Source organism: Tachypleus tridentatus, chromosome 6, assembly GCF_004210375.1.
Source record: "Tachypleus tridentatus isolate NWPU-2018 chromosome 6, ASM421037v1, whole genome shotgun sequence".
NCBI lineage: Eukaryota > Metazoa > Arthropoda > Merostomata > Xiphosura > Limulidae > Tachypleus > Tachypleus tridentatus.
The window spans coordinates 162,973,104-162,997,054 of NC_134830.1; the positions used below are offsets into that span (position 1 = coordinate 162,973,104).

Sequence of the window (23,951 nt, forward strand, 5' to 3'; positions counted from 1 at the left end):
CAGAGGATGATAGAGTTACTATAATCTTAATGGTATTGTAGTTGTAGAAATACAGCTGCTAATTTCAGTTATAGAAGTGTAGCTGTTACCTGTAACGATACATACACAACTTTATTTGTAGAAGTGTTACTGATAACTTCAGTTCTAGATGTATCAGTAATAATTTAACAGTATCACTGTTTGGAATCTTGGCAAATAACATTGGTTGTATTGCACTGCCCCAGATTTCTAATAACCATGTTTGCATTATAAGGTAAAATCACAAACAACTGTTTTTTATGGAACAAAGTGACAATGGTTTGTCTGTTGTATCCACATCAGGGAATCAAGTCTCATACTTTAGCATTGTAAGTCTGAGACTTACCATCTTCCCACTGGGGAGGTAAGGACAGAGAATCCCATAAACATTTGTCAAAATTTTCCAATCCTTATAACTAAATCAAACTCAGGAAGTGTGTAAGTAGCTTTAGTAATCTTAAAAAGTAACCATCATTCTGAGAAAATGCCATCAGTTGTAAGCACGAGTTCTTTTACACAATCAGTTTATTGTTAACAGGAGTTTATGGCATAGGCCAGATTATGATAAATGAAAGTTTATTGTTTTGTATGCTTTAGTATAAAGGATCTGTTTATAAGTATTATTTAATAAAGTAGATGGAACTGTTTTATCACACTTAAAAACAGTAAGGTATAGAATTTAGTAAAACTAAGGAAGTTGCATGTGTCACAAGTTCATTCACTGCCTGCACATTTCAGCAGTAAAGTCATAATTACATAAAAACTGAAACTTTGAAGTGTGTATGTATACGTTCAGCCAATAATCTATTTCAAACTTTGAACATTTATCAATTACATTGTCTCCAACACCGTACCATTTATCGGTTTCCCCTTCTAATTAGATTTTTTTTTTCTGATCATGTCAGTTTCTGGGTTTCACTTTTAAGTGTTTTTCAATGTGAATTTCCACAGCGAGTAAGAATGCAAGTTCTGATGTGTGCTTGGTGAATCTCTTTATGAAAGATACAAACAGTTGTTTTTCATCTGGAAACATTTAATTACACACAGAAAATAATGATATTAAAGAAAATTCCTTTATCACATATCCTTTGTTCTTAGAGTTCCATACCACTGTTTTACATATAGGTGAAACAAACCAATAACTAAAGGAATAAACCTCTGAAGTTATAACAGCTATGTACAACAATAACATCATTAGAAAAACTAATAATAAGAAGTTTTCACAACAGATGGCAGTTAAAAAACAAAATCTAGATAGTAGGGTAGAGATACTTGTTTACTCTAAATACCTGACTAGAAATATGAAAACAAAAGTTTTCTCCCAAAACATGAGGTAAAAAGTATTGGTAGTTTTAGACAGTAAGTAACAATGTCATTCTCATAACACAAATTAACCTGTTTGAATGTTAATAATAAGAACACCATTCATCGGAAAAATTATATAGAACCTGGAGGAGGAACTATGTAAATTAATTAAAATGGAACCTTTATATACAACCCCATGACCTGGAAAAACCAGGTCTCTTTCTTGAAATAATAATAATGCTATAGATATTTTACTATGCTGATTAAGCCATAAACATTAATTAATTCAGAAAAAATATTGAAATGTTTGTTGCTTTGTCATATGGAAAAGCAGATTTCTAATGAATATATAGATTGTTAAACCTCTACGATGATACAAGGTAGTCTGAATGATGGATCATATCTCTCAAACTTTATTTTAAGATCAAAATGGGTTATAGTTTAAAGTATCCTATCAGCATGATAAAGATTTTTTTTAAGTATGCACACGCATTTGGTTTAAAATTTCCTTGCATGTAGGTAAAATGTTGGAAGCTGGAACTTTTAATATGTCTAACAAGCAATGGAGAGATCTTGAAATTTTCAGTCCTACACTTTATTGTGCTGAATACTCTAGTCAATAAAAAACTAATAATTAATGAAGGTTATTTGTAGAAAAAAGTTCTTTCTTTTAAGAATTTAAAAAAGTCAATTTTATACTTTAGATTTCTACACACACACGCACACACACTATTGGTAAGAAAGCCGTATCTAAAGTTTAATAGCCGTAATTCTTATAATTATTAGCATTAGATATCAAGGTATTAAGAGTACTTTAACGTTAAAAACATTTACATTTAATTCATTATTTCTAAAGTAGGTTATTAGAGAATCAGAACAAGTTTTATGTTTCGAACAGTAACATATTTAATTTGTTTCCCATAAATTCAGAGCATTGGCAAAAAAAGTTCCGTTTGTTAAAATTTATGCTGAAAAAAATTGGTAACTCATTTTTAAACCTCACAGGTGATAACCAGCATAATGTAACATTTCTTTCCTGCAATGCTAAGGTTAAAAGTGCACAAGTTCGCATAAAATGTACAGTACAATTGCTGGTTGTTTTTGTTTTTTTTTTAGAAGTATGTGCCAGCTTTTATTAAACATTTATCTTTCCTAATGCCCTTATTATTCTTTTAACAATTTTTTTGTATTTCAAAGAGGAGAATAAGTCTATAGAAGTTTCTAAAAAGCCAACAAGCAACTGTTTAAACTACAAAGTCATAGTTTAAGCTGTCACTCATTACCTCTCCAGTCAATAATTTAAATGTTATAATTAATGACAACAAAACCAATATACATCTCTGAAAATGACGTAGCAATGGTACTTGCTTTGAGAGAATAATTAATAACATTACTAAACTTGCTTAGTTATCTGTTTCTGTACTTTGTTGCAAAATTCTAACACTTGTTTCACTGCTATCTTTGAATGTAAAACTGTCAATAAACACTGAGTATTGAAGTATTTGTTTATCAGAATAGAATACTCCCACACACTTACTAATAAATACACATAATGAATCTGACACAACAACATACACCTATACAGTTTTGGTAGTTGGTTTTTTTTCATAATGACAAGAAACCCACTTGAAGTAAAAATGTATCTCAAGATGGCTGGTATGGGCATTAACACTTTTATTTTAAAAAAGTAGAAAACAACATTTTGACCTATACTTCTTAGGTCATCTTCAGGTTAACCTAAAAAGGACCTAAGTAGGTCAAAACATTGTTCTCTACTATTTTAAAATAAAAGTTGGTCTATTTTCGTAGCATTCTGCGTGTAGGTGTTATACGTTTTCTAAGGGTTACACAGTTCTTCTTATTTATGTGTTATGTCATGTTTAACCATTATTCCGATGTTTGATTACTTAAAATCCATAGTCTTGGTCATATTGTTTGCCTTTATTAACACAGATTAGCAGCTTATGGCTTTTCTATCTAATATCTGTACCTGTTGTATTAAAAAATACTGAGTATTCTATGCTCTGAAAAAAATAAGTAGAATTACATAGCTATCTTAACGAGGAGATGAAATGTAAACATTTAAAGTTACTAAATGCAATGAAAAGCATTACATTTGTGAACCTATGAATCAAAGCAAAGAATCTGAACTGAAACAATCTTCGTCTCACGATCACTGTGAGAAATAAATATTAATAACGGTTGTACTCTTTTGGTCTTGACAAATATACTTTAAAATAAATCCAAGACCAATCATAATGCCTGACAATTCCACAGTTCATTCCTATGACTGCTATAGTCCACATTCAAAATTCATATATATTAAAATTTTTTACTTATGATAACTCATGTTGGACTGGACACTTTAAAAGTGAAGTTACTTTACTGGAAGAATTTGATTTTTCAATAATGTGAAAAAATATATTCAAGCTTTTCAATTTCCAAATTTTGAGGAAAAAAAGAACAGTTACATTCTACTGAAGTTGCTCTTAACCGTTACATTCTGTACCTAAAACACTTCAGATTTTAAGGCGAAAAATGTTCTTGCCGTCAATGAGAAATGTAATGGTGTTAAATATCTAATTCTCGAAACAAGAGCACACAAAACTATAGTTTTTCAGCCATCAAAGAAGAATAACGACTTGAGTTAGTTCTCGGAAGTCTAAAAAGTTAATAAACTTAACTCGGAACTAAATCAGGTACTAGTTTTTAATTTTTAGATTTGTAACTTCCTTGGTGAAGATTCTGTTGAATCTGGTGAGGGTGTTACTGAATCAAAAAATATGTATCGCATGTTGAAAGAGAATTTTTTTAAATACAGCTTCACGCTTGGTTTTCTATACTTAAGAGTTTCCTACCATCTACAATATCTATTCCAATCACATAAGAAGTTCTCAGCCTATACAATATCTATATAAATCACTATAGAAGTTCTTTTCCTATATAATATTGATATCAGTCACTTTATAGGTTCTCTCGCTATATAATATCTGTGTGAGCCCCTTAAGAAGTTTTCAGCCTATACAGTATCTGTACCAGACATGAGATTGCCATTCTATCATATATATATATATATATATTTCACTGCAAAACAATTTTTAAGTTTCCAGTATAACAGTTTGTTTTGTTTTTCTCATTTTGGACAATTTTCTTTCCTGAGAAATTACTTTCCATCTACTGTTTTGTTTTTTGGCAGGAGTTCTCTACTGTCAAGACATTAACAACATGTTGGTCAAAAGTCATCGTTAAGTTGAAATTTAAATGGTCAACTAATTCTGTCATATTGATTGTTTTCTTACGTCAACATGCGAGTTAAGTCGTTCACTTACCGTCTACATTTTTGTTTTCAACTAAAGGTTCTTTTATGTCTCAAGTCTGTGTTGGTTACTGTGGGGAATTCCAGTCTACCTCAAAGTTACATCAAGTAATGTGAGGATTCCCACCTAACTTGAAGTTGCTTTAGCATTCTACGATGCCATCTTTGGTTTCACTAACATAAATGAACCATTTTTTTTTCATCGAATGCATACTCCAACTCCCAAAAAACTCAGCCAACAAGTTCTTTTTCTCTTTGACAGTTTACTTAACCATCAGCACTTAAGTTTGCGTTCTTCTGAACTACACTGTTCGTGTAGATATTTTTTTCTGGTCAGAACCAGGAGGTTCATCAGCATATAAGTGGTCTGAAGTAGAGGTAGCAGCAGTAGACAGGTCTGAACAGAGAGTTAACACTTCTGATTGGATGGACAGCCGAGATTCCATTCCTTTCAATCTTTCCATCAAGGAAAGTTCCAGAACTTGTTCTAAGTGGAGAAAATTTTTGTAAACACAAAATGAGATCAGAAGTTATCAGGTGTTTTAAGAGTATGCTAGAAAATTTGGAATGAGACACATACGAGTAATAATAGTCAGTCTTTAACAAATATAGGCAATAAACACAAGAAAGAGGTTTAGGTATTGTTGGATACATTGGGCTTGTACTTTTATGGGAGAAAGGCAGTTTCTAATAATAGTGCTCAACACCTGTAAATGTCATATTTCGTATAATGCAATAAACGCCATATGTTTCATAACTGTTGTTTACAGATTATGTCATCCATTGTTGTTTGAAGAAACCCTAGTTGATTTTAAATTAACTGGTTTGTGAAGAAATGCCGTCCTGTGATGATGGGACCCACGATGAAGATTATATAATTCTAATAAATATGTTATGATTATTTGTTAACAGATGGCAGCACAAGTACTTTAAAATTATGAAGCAGCATGGAGACAGAATCGTAATGTTCAGGGATAACAAAATGAATTCTTACATAATAAAATGTGTACTAGTATTTGCATTGTTGGAAACGTGTCATCGAAATAATCATGCGCTCATGCTCAGTGTACCAATCATGAATATACTGGACTTCAACTCTTCAGGTTCTTTGCTCTTGTAGGCCTAATATTTGAACAAGAGGAGATATACTTTAAAAAATGATAACATTTACCCACTGAGCGTAATAATCATGTTTCCGAGTTTACTCTCGCTCTTATGTGGACTAGTAAAAAACAAATCTGACGTTTTAATAAAATTAGTAATTTTCTATAACGCATTATTGTTAGTTGATGGGCTGGTTTCGAATCACCTTAAGTCATTTAAATAGACCATTTTGTTCCAGTGAGTAAAAGCGTTTCTCAGGGAACATAGCATGTCTCAACATGAACATGTGATTATTGTGAATGCGCATTTTTCTGTTCAACTTCAGCATTTCTGCCTGATGACGTCACTAAGTAATGTTGTTCAGCATTGTTACAGTTTTTTGTGTTTATTGTTTTATACATATTGTTTCACTGCATCAGTGTTTATTACTGGTCATAACCCTCAAATACGTACTTTCATAATGTTTAGGAAGTTTATCGATTGTAAACTATATAAACAAAGTAATTACTAATTTTTTTCACATTTATAAATCATGTATTCAACAATAATTTTCTACAATGAAGTTTTCCTACTAGATGGGCTCTAAATATATATTTTTTTTCTTCTCTGTATACTGGTCGTTTGATATATATATTTAAAATTAAAATACGTGTTTAACCTGCGTATTTAAAGGTGGCTTAACATAACAGGTAATAACAGAAGCGCCATCTTACGATATCAGCACTACCTACCATCTACGTTAAAGTTGTCGGTTGTTAATGTGCTTATAATCCTTTTGTAGTACTCGAAAGTCACCGAGTTCGAGATGACACGGCCTTCACACGCCACCTGGAGATTCACCACTGCTGCGTCATGTGCTGAAAATTGTCGTAATAAAAAAAATAATAATAATAAATCAGCCCTGCAAATCATTCAAAATTATCAATACAATAATTTTACGTAAAAGACCAAACATTACTTTTTCCTTTGTTTGAGGTCCAGAAAATTAAGTTCTAATGCACCGAATTATATTAAAGATATTAGTTAAAAAAGACTGGACATAGAAGTTCGTGAGTTTAGTATAAATTTATACATAGCGCGATCAGATATGCTGAACAAAGTGATTTAGGCTTAGAACGAATCAGATTGAACTACAAATTTCTTTTCAGTTACCATTATACAAAAGGACTAACTGGAATGAATAATATGTTTTTTCTTCCTCAACTTCTCCGAGGTCATTTATGTTTATGTTGAAACGCATTAGGAAAGAATTTTGTGAGACAGAACTTATTTCGCTTCTTCCCCCCCTTTTTTTTGAAATTTAAAATTATTACGTTTGGAATTTGATATTTTTTTACCTAAATACTTGATGATTTGATGTAAAATATAAAAAATAAAATAATTCCACATCTAGAACGAGTCCAACGATGACTTTATAAAAAAAATATCAGTTATTAGGGCATTCACATTCAGAGAAGAAAATGGTGATGGTAGAAATAGTTTACGTGCAGTAATTTAGTTTACTGGATCATTAGCAGAGTTTTAGGTTTGGATTTCGTTTTGTCTCGGTTTTCACATGAAGATGATACGTATTTTTTAACCAACTATACCAACTCTAGGTGGCGAGGTTTCTATATTTAATAATTGTTTGCTGTTTAAATGAGCGAATTTTAAACAATTTAGCTATGTCTCTGATAACGCCCCCTAGTGGTAGGTCTTTAGGATTGTAATATGCGTGGTAAGCAGGACACACATAGCCCACCGTGTAGCTTTAGGCTTAACAAAAACAAACCAGTCTCTGCTAACAATATACATCTGAAAAAATTATCTATAGTAAAATTAAAACCTACCAGGACAAAAGCATCGAAGAACTCCACTTTGGACAAGAGTAGTTGGAACGTTAACGCCATCGAATAAGGCAGTATAGAGGGAGCTAGAAGAGTCCCAGGGTCCTGATATGAGAACCTTGATTCCACCCTGAAAAGAAACAAAATAACGCATATTTAGAATATTATCTCGCCTAAATCCTTAACATTTCAAAATGTCACGTAAGAGTAAATTAAATTTTCAGTAATTACCAACGTTGCCAATTTTGGTTAAACTATATATATATATATATATATATATATATATATATATAAAACAAAAATGCATATTCGAACTGAAGAAAAAGTTAGGACACCCTACCCCCTAATAACTAGTGTTACCCCTTTTGCTGAAATAACTGCAGTGAGACGCTTCTTATAGCCATCTACCAGTCTCTGACATCGGTCTGAAGAAAGTTTGCCCCACTCCTCAATGCAGAATTCTGTCAGCTGTGAGATGTTTGAGGGGTTTCTTGCATGTACAGCCCATTTCAAGTCACCCCACAGCATCTCAATGGGATTAAGATCTGGGCTTTGACTCGGCCATTCCAGGACTCTCCATTTAGTTTTTAACCAGTCCTTGGTGGATTTACTGGTATGCTTTGGGTCATTGACGTGCTGCAGGGTCCAGTTCCGCTTCAGCTTTAATTTTCGTACAGATGGTCTCACATAGTCCTCAAGCACCCTCTGATACACAGTGGAATTTATAGTGAATTCTATGATTGTGAGCTGTTCTGGTCCTGCTGCAGCAAAGCAGCTCCAAACCATGACACTTCCACCTCCATGCTTCACAGTTGGTATGAGGTCTATTCCTGGAATGCTGCATTTGGTTTACGCCAAACATGTCCTCTGTTCTAATGTCCAAAGAACAATATTCCATAAGTCCTGGTTGTTGTCTACATTCTCTCTGGCAAACTTCAGTCTGGCCTTGATGTTTCTCTTAGAGAGCAAAGGTTTCCTCTTTGCACACATCCTATGCAAGTTAAACTTGTGCTGTCGCTTTCTGATTGTAGAGGCATGCACTTTCACATCAACAGTAGTCAGAGCCTGCTGTAGGTCTCGTGATGACATTTTAGGGTTTTTTGAAGACCTCTTTTAGCATCTTGAGGTCTGCTCTCGGGGTGAACTTGCTTGGACGACCAGACCTGGGCATGTTGGCAGTTGTTTTGAAAGCCCTCCACTTGTTGACTATTTTCCGGACAGTGGAATGGCTGATTTCAAACTCTTTTGAGATCTTTTCAAATCCCTTACCAGACTTATAAACTGCTACAATTTTCTTTCTGAAGGCCTCAGACAGCTCTTTTGCTCTCACCATGGTGCTCACTCTCACTTCAACAGTAAGGAGCACACCAAACTAAATGTCTGAGGTTTAAATAGAGCAAGCCTCATTCAAAATGCTGAGTAACGATCTTCTAATCATGTGCACCTGGTGTGATACACCTGCGTGTGAGTTCAGCCATTTTAAGTGAGAATAAATGTGGGGTGTTCTACTTTTTTCTCAGTTAGAATATGCATTTTTGTAGACGTTCATTTACAGAAGAACTTGAAAAGTCTTTTCTTCAGTTTTAATTGTTTAGTAATATCCCCTATAATCTTTCAGTATTGTTAAAATTGAGATTAAATATCTATATATCCAAAAATGTTACAAAAATACACAGGCTTTCATTGGGTGTCCTAACTTTTTCACATGACTGTATTTATTTATTTATTTCATTCCCACTGTTTTGTCCAAAAACAAGCATGAAGTTTGCCATCTGTTTCAAACGTATAATCATTTACTAGCAAAAATTTCGTGTTTTGTTTAGGGCTTCATTAAACAATAAGATATATAAAACCAACATTCACTGAGGATTTGTGAAACTAGATCAGCGATTATCTTTAAATACCAATTTGGATATAGATAGTTTTCATTTAGTAAAAGGCCCGGCATGGCCACGTGGGTTAAAGCTTTCGACTCGCAATCCGAGGGTCGCGGGTTCCAATCCCAGTCGCACCAAACATGCTCGCCCTTTCAGTCGTGGGGGCTTTATAATGTAAAAGAGTAGCCCGAGAGTTAGCGGTGAGTGGTGTTGACTGCCTTCCCTCTAGTTTTACACTGCTAAATTAGGGACGGCTAGCGCAGATAGCTCTCGAGTAGCTTTGCGCGAAATTAAAAACAAACAATCATTTAGTTAAACTTTGCTTTATAAACATTAACATACTAAACACATTTCGAATGTTATAAACAACTATTATTTCAGGGCATTTCTATTTTTTATTAAAGATTCTTAATGCAATTGTCATTTACTGCTATGAGCAAGTTGCATCAAATTTGAAATGATGATTTAAATATTTTCGTTACTTTCATAGAAATCACTTTTATGATTTATAATCTTTCACACTTGCATGCAAGAAATTTCTCGTAAACTGATTTAACAAGACTGAAAACACGTATGATATTTTAACACCATATTTCGGCAAAGTTTCTGCAGGCAAAACGGTTTTGTTCCCACAGAAATGTGCTTCTGTTAGGTTCATGGGGTATTTAAGTTAACAGCACATGTTATAGTAAGCTTGTCTTTTGAGTAACTGAAATTCTTTTTATATATATTTAATATAAATCTTTTCTTTTTGGAATAGTTTTAGCCTTAACTGGACTATCGCAATTCTTTTGGGGAAATCGATTCCCCGGAAGTGTATATCTGGTCAGAACGCTATATCAACTGCGAAGTAATAATTGTTCCGCTAAAATTGTCCGAGTCTATGCTATATATAAACGGATTGGACGTATAGCGTAGTACGCAATGAAAATCTAGTGCTTGAACTAGATGCTGGACTGTTACTTTTACTGGAGCCACTCCCTCAAGAAGTATTTTTAATACTGCTCGATTAACTTAAGTTGATGTTCCATACTGTCCACGTCCCCTCCCCACTACACAGTTGGATTGGTAACTTCAGGTTTACCCCGAGAGACCATGTGATGGTTATTTCCACTCAAACATAATTGAGCTTGTATCCTTCGTATACAAAAGTACAGCTTTACATCCATACCCTCCACAGGCAGACCAGGCGCTAACTCAAAGGGAATGACAAGCAACAAAGGTAGATACAAATAATAAAAAAGAAAGCAGTTTTTTTCTTGAGTATGTGTTGTGTGATAATAAATATATAATTAAAAACTTCTATGTAAAATAGGAAGGTACGAAATTTATGGTATGTTTGCATAACACACCATTTTCCCAGTGTAACTAACATCTCGCATTTTTGTTGTCGTCGTCTCACACAAATGATGCATCAAAGCGTATTGAAAAATGTCATTCAGCAGTTTATTCTGAATACTCATGAAATTTCTGATAATATATCAGGGTAGACTGATATTCTAAAGGCCAAAACTAGAATCAAAACTGTCAAGAGTCGAGACGTTAAGAAAATATTTTAATTTTTTTGCTACATGATTCTCGTACCACTTAACACACACATAACCTTCAAGCAAAACTACAAAAGACACCGAAAGAAAAGAAAAATATTTTTCTCACCTCTGTGTATGACCAATCTGGAGAGTAATCATTGATTGATACCACGTCATCATGCTTATGTTGTGGTAACTCCATCTGCGAAGAGCAACTGAAGGCTGGAAATGAAGAAGATGCTGTTGTCACGATGGATGACTCATTTCCTGGTGAGTGCTTGGAATTGGGACTGACTAGAGTATTGAAATCAGTTAACGTATGGAGTGAATTGTATTGGAAAACGTCGTCAATGTGGTTAATAGGAAGGTCACTGTCCGAAATGTCCATAGGAGTTACGTCAAAACTGTTAACATCGCTGATTGTTTGGATATCCATCTCTTTTGGAAAAGTTTCTGCAGATGATTCTTGAGAAGACAAGAATAGGTTTTGAGATTCATGTTTAGATTTGCGTCGATTAGAGGCCACTTTACCAGATGAAACTGTTTGGTCACCTCTGTGATGAACAGTTCCAGTGGGATGAGCCTCAGAACTAGATGCAAAGAAAGCAATAGAACTAAGAAAATCCTGGGAATCAAGGCCAATGGAATTCGTTGTAAGTTTAGGTGATACAATATTTAGAAAGGACTCTCTTCCAGGAAGCTCGTTACGAAAACGTGCTGGAATAGAAATATTATTTGCATGTTGTTTGCTGGTTCTGTTATCCTCTGATGACCTTTTCGAGCCCAGTTGTAATCCCAAAAAGGCTGTTTTACTTTTTTGCTCTGTTTTAAGTGGTGTTCTTTGCACAGTTGTATTGGAATTCTGTCCAAAGTTTGTCAGAATATTTGTTGTTCGTAGTCCTAATTCACTGACAGTTGTGGAACTATGAGACTGAACGAGTCTCTCGCCTGATGCTGCTGTTGTTCTTTGTGCAGGAGTAAGTTTTAATATGGATTGTACTGTTGTCGTGCTTAACGCGGGTGAACGTGCCAGTTCAGTAGCAGCAGTTGTATTTTGAGTCGGAGTGATGTCCAAACCCGTGATGTCCGTTGTCGTGTTTTGGACAGAAGTAAATTCTAAACACGTAACAACAGCCTCGTTATTAGAAGACGGGGTAAGTTCAAGTTCTGTAAGATCAGTTGTGGTATCTGGAGTGGTCGTAGTTCCTAGCGTCGTAATAGCGGTAGTTGTTTTATGAATGGGAGAAATGTCTATGCCAGTGATCGGCGTTGTGATATCCATAGTGGGAGTAAGACCTAGTCCTGTAACAGCCCCTGTATTATTTAGGATCAACAAACCACCTCCACCTTGTATTTGTGAAAGACTTAGTATAACAGATGTTGGAGAAGTGTTGACAAAGTGTGAAGATGTAGATGTCGCTACTGTGGTCTTTTCTTGAGCTGACCGGTAAGAGGAGGTTATTTTGAGACTGCTGGGTCGTCCGCTTCTACTTGTAATTACGCCCATCTTCTGGACCTTGGGTTGGAATTTTGGCACATCTTCCTGAGCTGCCAGTTTCGATGTTGAACGGTCACTGGTTACGTTACCAGAAGTTGACCGAGGGATAACGGCCTGGTTATTCTGAACTGACCGTTTTTCCTTTCCAGTAACTGGACATATGGCTAACTTTAAAGAAATATTCCTATCTCGACTGCTTCTTTGTTGGCTGTTTAGAACTGTTTCAAGCTGGTGTTTCTCCATTAACTGTTGAACTATTCCTTCCACAGTCGTGTCTGTCTGGAAGCGTAAATTGAAAATGATAATTTTAAAAATTCTTTATGTCAAAAAATAACCATCAATGGAAATGATACAATTTTGTTCTGTCTACCTAGGAATAATTTTAATGATGCGTTTCATATTTCACTGAAGTAAGCATATGAACTAAGCAATCTGTTGATGTTGTTAGAAATTATTAGCACTAATTTTGGTATCACCTTACCTTTGAGTATGTTTAATGTTTGTTTGAATTTTGCACAAAGCTACTCGAGGGCTATCTGCGCTAGTCGTCCCTAATTTAGCAGTGTAAGACTAGAGGGAAGGCAGCTAGGTCATCATCACCCACCGCCAACTCTTGGGCTACTCTTTTGCCAACGAATAGTGGGATTGACCGTCACATTGTAATGCCCCCACGGCTGAAAGGACGAGCATGTTTGGCGCGACGGGGATGCGAACCCGCGACCCTCAGATTACGAGTCGCACGCCTTAACACGCTTGGCCATGCCGGGCCGGTTTGAATGTCTTTTAACATTTAAATTACCCAATCGGTCCAGCATGGCCAGGTGGTTAAAGCACTCGCCTCGTAAATCCAAGGGTCACGGGCTCGAATCCCTGGCACACCAAACATGCTCGCCCTTTCAACCATTGGGGCGTTATAATGTGACGGTCAATCCCACTATTCGTTGGTAAAATAATAGTTCAAGAGTTGGCGGTGGGTGGTGATGACTAACTACATTTTCTCTGGTCTTACACTGCTAAATTAGGGACGGCTAGCAAAGATAGCCCTCGAGTAGTTAGTTAGTTAGTTATCACCATTAGATTCCATCTAGGAACATAGGGCCGCAATCGCTTGCGGATTCTTCAACAAATATTTAAGTGAGTAGGTTGTTAGCCCACTGCACCGAGCCGTCCCTAATTTAGCAGTGTAAGACTAGAGGGAAGGCAGCTAGTCATCACCACCCACCGCCAACTCTTGGGCTACTCTGTTTACCAACGAATAGTGGGATTGACCGTCACATTATAACGCCCCCACGGCTGGGAGGGCGAGCATGTTTGGCGCGACACGGGCGCGAACCCGCGACCCTCGGATTACGAGTCGCACGCGTTACGCGCTCGGCCATGCCAGGCCGAGCTCTCGAGTAACTTTGCGCTAAATTCAAAACAAACCAGTTACCCGATCCTACAATTATTAGATATTATTAGCAAAATTATTATTACTTTAGTAATAAATTTGCTTTCTCCCCTATGAGCCAAGTATCTGTTGTTCATAACAGTAACAATAAATAGAGCAAGTGGCTAGATTTAGTAATCTAGTTCACAGTGGATGAAGTTATTTTCGCTGTTTTCTTAATGTCAAACTATACGATGGGCTTTGTATATGACATAGAATCAAACCATGGATTTTAGCATTGTAAGTCCGTAAACTTACTCCTGATCCACCGAGGAATGACAGATGATGATCCTGAGGGAGCTTCAAGCTATGTTTACTGTATCTTTAAAACTAACTTTATACAGGGAGCTACACACAAGAGGTTATTCGGGATCTCTCCACCACAGAGAATCGGTACATTGATTTTAGCGTTGTAAAATTACCAGTGACTCGCGGCAGAATGTTTAATATTCCTATTACAAGACTACTGATCGTTTGAGAGATTTTCTTAGAGCTTTTTTGACATACTTTGGGAAGACATAACTGGAAACTTGCTTTAAAAAGTTCCTTACTTATATTAGTTAATATGTATGAATTTTTTGTAGTTTTATACATGTAACAGGATTGGTAATTTGTGCATCTTGTAAATATAAGAAAAATCTAGTAGATGACATTTGTTCAGTCACAAACTCTCGCGACATTTCTCACGCTTTGATGATGCGCAGCCTTTGTTAGATGTCTCTATTGTCAGAAGTAGACTGCATTGGCTATGGTACAATTGTTGTTACTGCTGTTAAGAGACTAAAATCACTAATAATATTCTGCTAATAGTAGCTTACAACAATGAGAAACGGGCGCTTTGACAGCAGTTTCAAATGATTTATAGCAATATCGGTCTAAAACAACATAAGAGTCAAAATACTTGTATACAAGGAAAATTTGGTAAAAACAAATATCCTCAAATGTGGTATAGACTCTTATAATCAAGATTTCTGTTGCTTTATATATTTCAGTATTTATCATTGTCCGTATACGTGTATAGTTTCAGATGTCGTTACCCGTTGAATGGGTGGTGAAGAGAACTCAATTGCAAGTTTAAGAAAAAACTTTGATAAATATTTGTTGATCGTATAATCTTAAATCGACACACAGATTTGTTAATTTTGTCACAAAACATTACAGATGATTCACATCACAGGAAACATGGTGTACCGTTCGGTGTTCCACATTAATTATTGAAAAAACGTTGACCAAAAGCAAGCTAATTATGCAAATTAGAACTCAAGTAATTAGTAAAAAATAAAGTAAATATCACACTTCATAACACATCGTCCAGAAATGATTAATGTTAAGTTTAAAAAGAAACTTAAACCTATTAGAATATATTCAATTTTCACTTAAGTGGTCTCGCTGTTGAAGACATTTTCGGCTGTCATCCCAGTAATACGGCCAAATTATGAAACTAAACTTAATTTTAAATATACATGCTAAATCATTAAAACAATATACTCTTCGTAAATGTACTCATAATTATATATAAACGTTAACAATCTTAAGCAATATAATTAAAAGGTTTTGTGAAATGTTATAAATTTCTTATTACGTAAAAACAATAAACACTTAATTTTTTCAGAGGTTAAATCCACAGATATGATAAGTGCAAAAAACTTCGATACATTTACAGTTTGTTTTAAATTTCGCGCAAAGCTATACGAGGGCTATCTGCGCTAGCCGTCCCTAATTTAACAGTGTAAGACTAGGGGGAAAGCAGCTAGTCGTTACCACCTACCGCCAGCTCGTGGGCTACTCTTTTGCCAACGAATAGTGGGATTGACCATCACTTATATCGCTGCCACGGCAGAAAGGGCGAGCATGTTTGGAGTAACGGGGATTCGAACTCGCGACCCTCAGATTACGAGTCGAGAGCCCTAACCACTTGGCCAGGCCGAAACGACTACATTTATAATGCTTCATGTTTGCAATAATGCAAATCCAACATCATAAAGTGGCTGTTGTTAGAATATATGGATAAAACTCTAGATAAATGGAACCAAGCCACTTATTTGGAGAATAACAAGTGGACTTGACCACGTATTTCCTTAGATTTAAAACATCTTGTGGAATACGTTTTCAAATAATGGTAAAGGAAGCTTTCTTCTTCCTAATAAAATCATACATAACGATTCCAATACTGGAAGACCACAGATCCCCTGCTAGCGTAACTGTATTTAAAACATTTTTTCTTAGAACTGTAAATTTAGAATGGTCAACTTACCACAGTGTCAAAATGATCCGAGTCTTCACTTGTATGAACTACAAAATAACATTTAAAAATATTAAGATTTTTTTTTCGCCTTTCATCGACACATCAGACTGAAAAACAATCGCAATAGAATACAAAAGTTCATAACTTAGGCTTAACACTCGAGACTTGATAACTTGAAAGGTAGGTTTTAATCTTACTATGAAAATGATTGTGTAAGACAGTTGCTACTTCCCACAAAACAAAATATGCAACTAAAAGTTAATCTAAACATTAAGACGAATGAAAGAAAAAGAGCGTTAACAGTTAACAACAGATTAACAACAAATTGTAAATAACCATAATAATTTACTTTCCTCTTACACAAAATATCTTCCATGACTAATAATTCGGAGACATTTCACTTCCTTACACTCTTGGAACTTTCCAGTATAATCTTACATTTCAAAAGTTATAGTTAATAATACGAGCTACATGTGATCACAATTCGACTTGCATCTAGTGTCATAGTCTAGTTACAATATCAGTACGTGTATTTTAGTATACTGAGATTCGATTAACACTTCTTTCTCTTTGAATACATAGATGCATTTTCTGACTGACAGCTTATTCATACAGAACAATTAATTTCATACACGCGATAATTCTCATGAGACAGATAGTCACATAAGATTCATAAAATTACAGGTAAAGAAAACACTTCTCACCAAAGGAAGTAAATATAGGGATGGCCAGGGGCGTAGATTTTTTACACCCGATGGGGGGGATGATTTTTGCAACCACTTATGTGGACTGTTCAATTTGTAAATTGGTAATTTCTGATTACGTGAACCTGAAAGCTGTAAACATGCAGTTACAGAGTAATCTTGTTGCCACGATACTTGCATGTATACTTAGGCCTACTGACTGATACTTACGAACTATCGCTTAGATCGAAAAGCTTAGAAGCACGCCTGTATTAAAGATGTACATTTCGGCTACTGAAAAAGCCTACATCTAGGTCTAATTATGTAATTCGGTTGGTAAGAACACGAGAATCACAAGAACAAACACACAATTTGTAGGTCTGTGATGCAATAAAACAATTCAACAGACCAAACTGTAGGGGGAGTGATTGTATGCACCATACCCCCCACCTAAAATAAAGGGGTGGATGTATACCCTCCATCCCCCCAGGATCTACGCCCCTGGGGATGGCTAATATTAATCCTTCAGAAACAAAGCAAGCAAGATAGTAGGGATGGCATTTACATTATTCCTACATAATAGCATTAATACACGCAGTATAGTAGAATGTTATTAGACAAGAACAGTGATTTAAAATCACTTGTAGTAGATTAGTTACATATATTAATACAAGTTAATTCTTGTCTGTGCTATTACGTAGGTATGACGCAAATGTCATCCTTCTTATCTTGTTTAGAGTGTTTTTATTGGTTTTGGTTTGTTTTGAATTAAGCACAAAGCTACACATTGAGCTATCTGTGCTTTACCCGCCACGGGTATCGAAACCCGGATTTTAGCAGTGATAGTCTGCAGATATGCTGCTGTGGCACTAGAGATCACATTGTTTTTGAATGACTGATACTAGCCATCCCTACATTTGTTTCCTTTTTTCTGAATACTTTTTCTTGACCTGTTTGCTTGTTGTTGTTTTAATGCAGTGTTTCAATAGACATAGGAAGGTTGTATTTATAACTAAGTTCTATATACAATGAGTTCCCAACTGTAATATTTATCGCTCACCTATCATTGGCTGGTATGTCCTGTTTCACCCTGTAATTTAAGTATTTGTTTTTTTCAAAGAAACAAATGTTTGTAAGAAAACTAACTTCACGGGGTAATGATACATAACATCGTTTAAATTAGAATTATGTTGTTGGTTTTTATATTACTCTAAAACATCAGTACTACTTATAAAATCAGATACTCCATTTTAAACTACGTAATCCCAGTAAAAATTGGTGGACATCATTGTTTTGATTTTTGAGTTATGATTTATTAAAAAATGAGAAACAGGGGGAAAGAACAACAAATTCAAACTTTGCTGTAATAATGACAGACATTCCCAGAACGTACGACTGTCATTACATATATATTGTTATAATAGTAAACACTGTGTAGTATTGTGAAGTTCTGATGGCCTGTTGAGAAGATTCTAAAATACTGGTTCGATGAATAACAGTAACCATCCCTACAGACACAGTGCTACTGCCAGCTTGACAATAAACACATTTCTCAAGAATAACAATCTTTATATAACAGTTATTTGTATAAAGAATAATATTTTTTCATTAATTATAACTGAAAGTTAACTTGCTTTGGTTTGGGGCTGTTAAAATATAAGTATTATCAGGTGGTTCGTAAGTTTAGAGCTAGTAATAAAACCTTTATTTCGGTCTATTTCTATCACTTTACAACTAAACAAACGTTTTCATTAGTTTTTCATAAGCATAACATATGTGTAAATTTTAAAGATGGCGCTACTTACACATTGGTTTAAGCTGTGAAACTAGTTCTTCTTTAGTCCATTTCTTACTCTCGGCACATTGACTTAGAGCTGCTGAAGTAACCATTTTGGATTCGTCTGCACTCGGTACATTGAGATAATGAACTAAAACGATATCTGGGTTCTGGAAAGATGATGAGATTTTTTTCTTCCTGTTCAATATTCAATCCTCAGAAAAAAGTTTAATACTTTCGGATAATAATCACCAAAACAGAAACCGAAATTCAAGAAGCTAACGAGAAGTCAATTTTTCTGAAGAAGCGAGAAATGAAGAAACGGTGTAATCGAATCTACAACTGTATTTAATGGGCAGAAATCTTACAAACTACACCATTAAGCCTCGAATGCTGAAATCTCATTTTACAGATCATTAGCTATGAAGAATAGAAGTTGGAAGGACCAGTCAGCTATGGATTTACTGATTTACTGTGAGTAATTGGTAAAATCCATGAAATAACTCGAGGTTGACTCTTAACCACAAGAGTGTGGAAAAAACGAAGTTGGTTACAGTTCACAGAAAAGCAATCGTTATTTCTAACAATCATAAAAACAATTAAATATTTGAAGGTTTGTGGGTTTTCTTATAGCAAGGTCACATCAAGTTATTTGCTGTGTCCACTGAGGGGAATCAAAACCCCTGATTTTAACGTTGTAAATCAGAAGACTTACCATTGTTCCAACAGGGGCCAGATATTTTAATTACATGTGTGTTTAGATACCTTAACTGAATAACGTTTAAAGACGTGTGTATTTTAGAACCTTTACCGGAGAGTGCTTTAAAACAAACTCATAATGAATTTTAATCTCATCTACCTTCTGTTATTATCTTGCCACATGTTTCAAACCGAGAAAATATGGAATTAGATAGGAAGAACTATAATGCCACTATCCTCAGGGCCATGTACGTGATTGTAGACTACTATAACTGCTTAACAAGGGATATTGTATTCCTGTAGTATGACTTTATTTGCCACTAGAAAAAGTAATTATTGCTTTCTATATAATATGATCCATGCTATACCAATATTTCGTGCGAAAAAGTACATGTGGTACCCTAACTGAATGACGTAGTTTTATGAGTAACTGGAGTGAAAGAAACTTAGTAGATTTCTTTATCTACTTTCTGTATTAGGAACATATGCTCCAAATGTAGAGAAAGTTTGAAATTTTTCGTGTAAAGGAGGTAGAAGACAAGTGGTAATTTTGCATATAGCAGAGCTATGCCGTTCAACATGCAAAGATCAGAATATGGTAATTACCAAAAAATTTCAATTCTATGGGTCTGTGTGTACCACCATTAAAAATGTTTATAGTTAAAATATGTAGAAGCATATTACTGATTATTATTATAATAATAAGAGTTATTAAGAAATGATTTAATTATAAACAATAACAAACGACTACTTTCATACATTGTTTATGAATAAATTTTGCCAGAACTGAAAACTACAACGTGACCAATATTTAATAAATATATTAATTATTGGGAAACAAAATAGATTTTTTATTTTTCTCGATTTATATAGCTTTTTCCTTTTACACATCTTTTATATCTTTTTCTTGGACTAAATTATTAAATACAACGCCCTCTATTAACAAAAGTAAAATAAACTTAAATTTTTTTTCTCCCATAAAATAAACCAAATTATCGACGTATTATACATAAAACAAAGTCAACCATGTTTAAAATTTCCTTACATTTATTTACGGAAACTTTGCAATTTCTAAGGAAGATTTTAACTATGTACTTCCACAGTTTAAGTAATTACAACTTCTTTTTTTTAAATCAACTATTGAGATAAGTTTTAAAACTAACATATGTATCTTAACTGCAGAAAAAAATTGCTTATGTGAACATAGTGGAAAATAATAAGATCCATATGGTGTCAAAATATGTTTGAAATTTAAATTACATTTTTACTTACTTCAAGTAACCAGTAACACCTCCGGTGAAATGTGGGAAGGACAGCAGAATGAACGTAACAGCCATAGATGCACTGAAAAACAGACAACCTTGCGGTAAGTAGGTGCAGAGTTTTGTATATTGTAGTTGCTATTTGCATGTAACTTGGTGTTAGGTATTGTCGAGTTTTGTAGCCACTTTTCGTTACAAAAGCGTGGCATTCGGCGTTAGCTCAGGTGTCAATACTAATTCTGTGTTACATGTGCTACAAACATGAAACTTGGAGTTACTTGATATTGAGTTTTGTGATATTTTTGTTACATATGCTACAAACATGAAACTTGGCGTTACTTGATATAGAGTTTTGTAATATTTTTGTGTTACATATGCTACAAACATGAAACTTGGCGTTACTTGATATAGAGTTTTGTAATATTTTTGTGTTACATATGCTACAAACATGAAACTTGGAGTTACTTGATATAGAGTTTTGTAATATTTTTGTGTTACATATGCTACAAACATGAAACTTGGCGTTACTTGATATAGAGTTTTGTAATATTTTTGTGTTACATATGTTAGAAACATGAAACTTGGCGTTACTCGATATTGAGTTTTGTAATATTTTTGTGTTACATATGTTAGAAACATGAAACTTGGCGTTACTCGATATTAAGTTTGGTAATATGTTTGTGTTACATGTGCTTCGAACATGAAACTTGGCGTTACTTGATATTGAGTTTTGTAATATTTTTGTGTTACATATGTTAGAAACATGAAACTTGGCGTTACTTGATATTGAGTTTTGTAATATTTTTGTGTTACATATGTTAGAAACATGAAACTTGGCGTTACTCGATATTGAGTTTTGTAATATTTTTGTGTTACATATGTTAGAAACATGAAACTTGGCGTTACTCGATACTGAGTTTTGTAATATTTTTGTGTTACATATGTTAGAAACATGAAACTTGGCGTTACTCGATACTGAGTTTTGTAATATTTTTGTGTTACATATGTTAGAAACATGAAACTTGGCGTTACTCGATACTGAGTTTTGTAATATTTTTGTGTTACATATGTTAGAAACATGAAACTTGGCGTTACTCGATACTGAGTTTTGTAATATTTTTGTGTTACTTATGTTAGAAACATGAAACTTGGCGTTACTCGATACTGAGTTTTGTAATATTTTTGTGTTACATATGTTAGAAACATGAAACTTGGCGTTACTCGATACTGAGTTTTGTAATATTTTTGTGTTACATATGTTAGAAACATGAAACTTGGCGTTACTCGATACTGAGTTTTGTAATATTTTTGTGTTACATGTGCTACAAACATGAAACTTGGCGTTACTCGATACTGAGTTTTGTAATATTTTTGTGTTACATGTGCTACAAACATGAAACTTGGCGTTACTCGATACTTAGTTTTGTAATATTTTTGTGTTACATATGCTACAAACATGAAACTTGGCGTTACTCGATACTTAGTTTTGTAATATTTTTGTGTTACATATGCTACAAACATGAAACTTGGCGTTACTCGATACTTAGTTTTGTAATATTTTTGTGTTACATGTGCTACAAACATGAAACTTAGCGCTCATCGACATCGAACCACATCGTGTGCAATAGTTTTATGTTGCGGATGTAATGGCATGAAACTCGATGTTATTTGAAGCTGAGCTTTTTACTAGTTTTGGATTACAGATACCACAAACATGAAATAACGTTAGCGTCAGTTAGGTATATTGTACAGTGTAAGCGCACTAACCAAAAGCAGAAAAACATAAAGTCTGTCATTCTGCGAGTACCGTTACTGTTCAGTTTATGTTGGTATACATCCGTAATTTTGTGAATGGTAGACTAAAATCAAAGAGACTCGTCTATTAAAGTTTGACTGACCTCCACCCCTTGAACTTTCAGTTTCATATGATCTTCTCTCGTGGTCTTTCCATCCTTCCGTTTCTTCCAACAGTATCCATCCCTTCGATAACGGACGCGCTTTCTGCTGTAAAGAAGCATGGTTCCGCTTTGTGGCCTAGAATACAAGATGTGGTGCGTCCATTTATAAACTTTTTAGGTAACGCTCTCGAAAGTTCACTTGCCAACAATACTGTCAATCACTATTATTACATACACCCCTAGTACATTGTTGATTCTTACGCTCGAGAATCTTCTACAAATTTAGAGAAATATATTTAACAACACAAGTTACACGCATTTCTAAATATATACTAAACTGACACTAGATATCAAAATAATATGAAATCCCTTAGAAGATCAACAGTGAAGAAAATTTGACAGTAAATTTGCTTTTCATTTCCAATGCCTGTTATATTTTAAGACCTGTATGACCCAAACTTATGTTTCTCTTTACCTCGTGGATATTCAGGAGGATAGGCTTTATAAAACAATAATTTATTTTGTTATTTCCTTGTTGCTATCCAAACGGTACGATAAAAATATTAACACAATCCTTAAAATAAATACGAAAGTACAATATACTTAAATCTTATTTAATCAATAAATACCAGCAAAGTATCCTTCCCTGGAGCACTCAAATCAATACTTCTCGTAAATGTAAACGTTTCTATTTGTAACTTCTCCCTAACCCTAATTTATTTTGGCTTCTTCCTTAAATCGACGCGACACCTACAATTCTTGATTATCACCACAATAATGAAAAATGTTTGAAAATTATTGTTCGTTTACGTAATTGAAATAGATCCAGCGCAGAAATGGGTTGATTTGTTAATAGTTGTATTTTCATTGCGTATCTCATGGTGGGGATACTAGAAATCAATGGATTCAAAATATTAGAGTCCAGAAGTTATAATATGGTAGTATCTCCGAATATTGAGACAACGGTTTAGATTAGTTGATTTAGAGCGAAGTTTAGGTTCCGTTTTTGTAGTGATATTAAGATAAATAAATACACTGAACCAACTTTCCTTTTTTCTTTATAAATACTAAATAATATTATATTTTATTAATATTAATTTCACATCGGTTAATTTGTTGTAGCAAGATTAATTGTGGTGCACATAGTAACAATCAAATTAGTGCGTTATCCAACTTTAATAACAATAATGAAGGTTGCGAAAAATTTTTTTATCTCCATTTAACGAAAATAAATATTGAGAAATTGCGAGTAATGAACATAAGTTCAGAAATATTTTAAATAAAAGATCGACACAATATATTTCACGAAACAGCAATCCCAGTTTTCGTCCAGACGCGCCCCCTGTAAAACTGCTCTTTTCGTATAACTTACCCGACAGCAGAGAAGTCGTCCATTTGTTTCAAGTTCTTTCTTTCGTTTTGTACCAAATATTTTGAAAAGTCTAACATGTAAGTTCGTCAACACCCTACACTTTCGTCAGAAAG

At 34.3% G+C, this 23,951-nt stretch overlaps 1 protein-coding gene across 1 annotated transcript in view; it reads right to left on the bottom strand.

The window, feature by feature from the left end:
- Nucleotides 1-976: 976 nt before the first annotated feature.
- LOC143254328 (calmodulin-binding transcription activator 1-like) overlaps nt 977-23,951 on the bottom strand; it is a 34,722-nt gene continuing 11,747 nt past the window's right edge. The window contains exons 4-11 of the mRNA XM_076509315.1: nt 22,467-22,602; nt 20,579-20,650; nt 18,636-18,777; nt 16,157-16,194; nt 11,103-12,752; nt 7,573-7,699; nt 6,475-6,600; nt 977-5,126 (exon numbers count right to left, since the gene is read on the bottom strand). Of these exons, the coding sequence (XP_076365430.1) occupies nt 4,942-5,126; nt 6,475-6,600; nt 7,573-7,699; nt 11,103-12,752; nt 16,157-16,194; nt 18,636-18,777; nt 20,579-20,650; nt 22,467-22,602 (2,476 nt within the window). The 3' untranslated portion in view covers nt 977-4,941. The remainder of the gene's footprint in view (nt 5,127-6,474; nt 6,601-7,572; nt 7,700-11,102; nt 12,753-16,156; nt 16,195-18,635; nt 18,778-20,578; nt 20,651-22,466; nt 22,603-23,951) is intronic.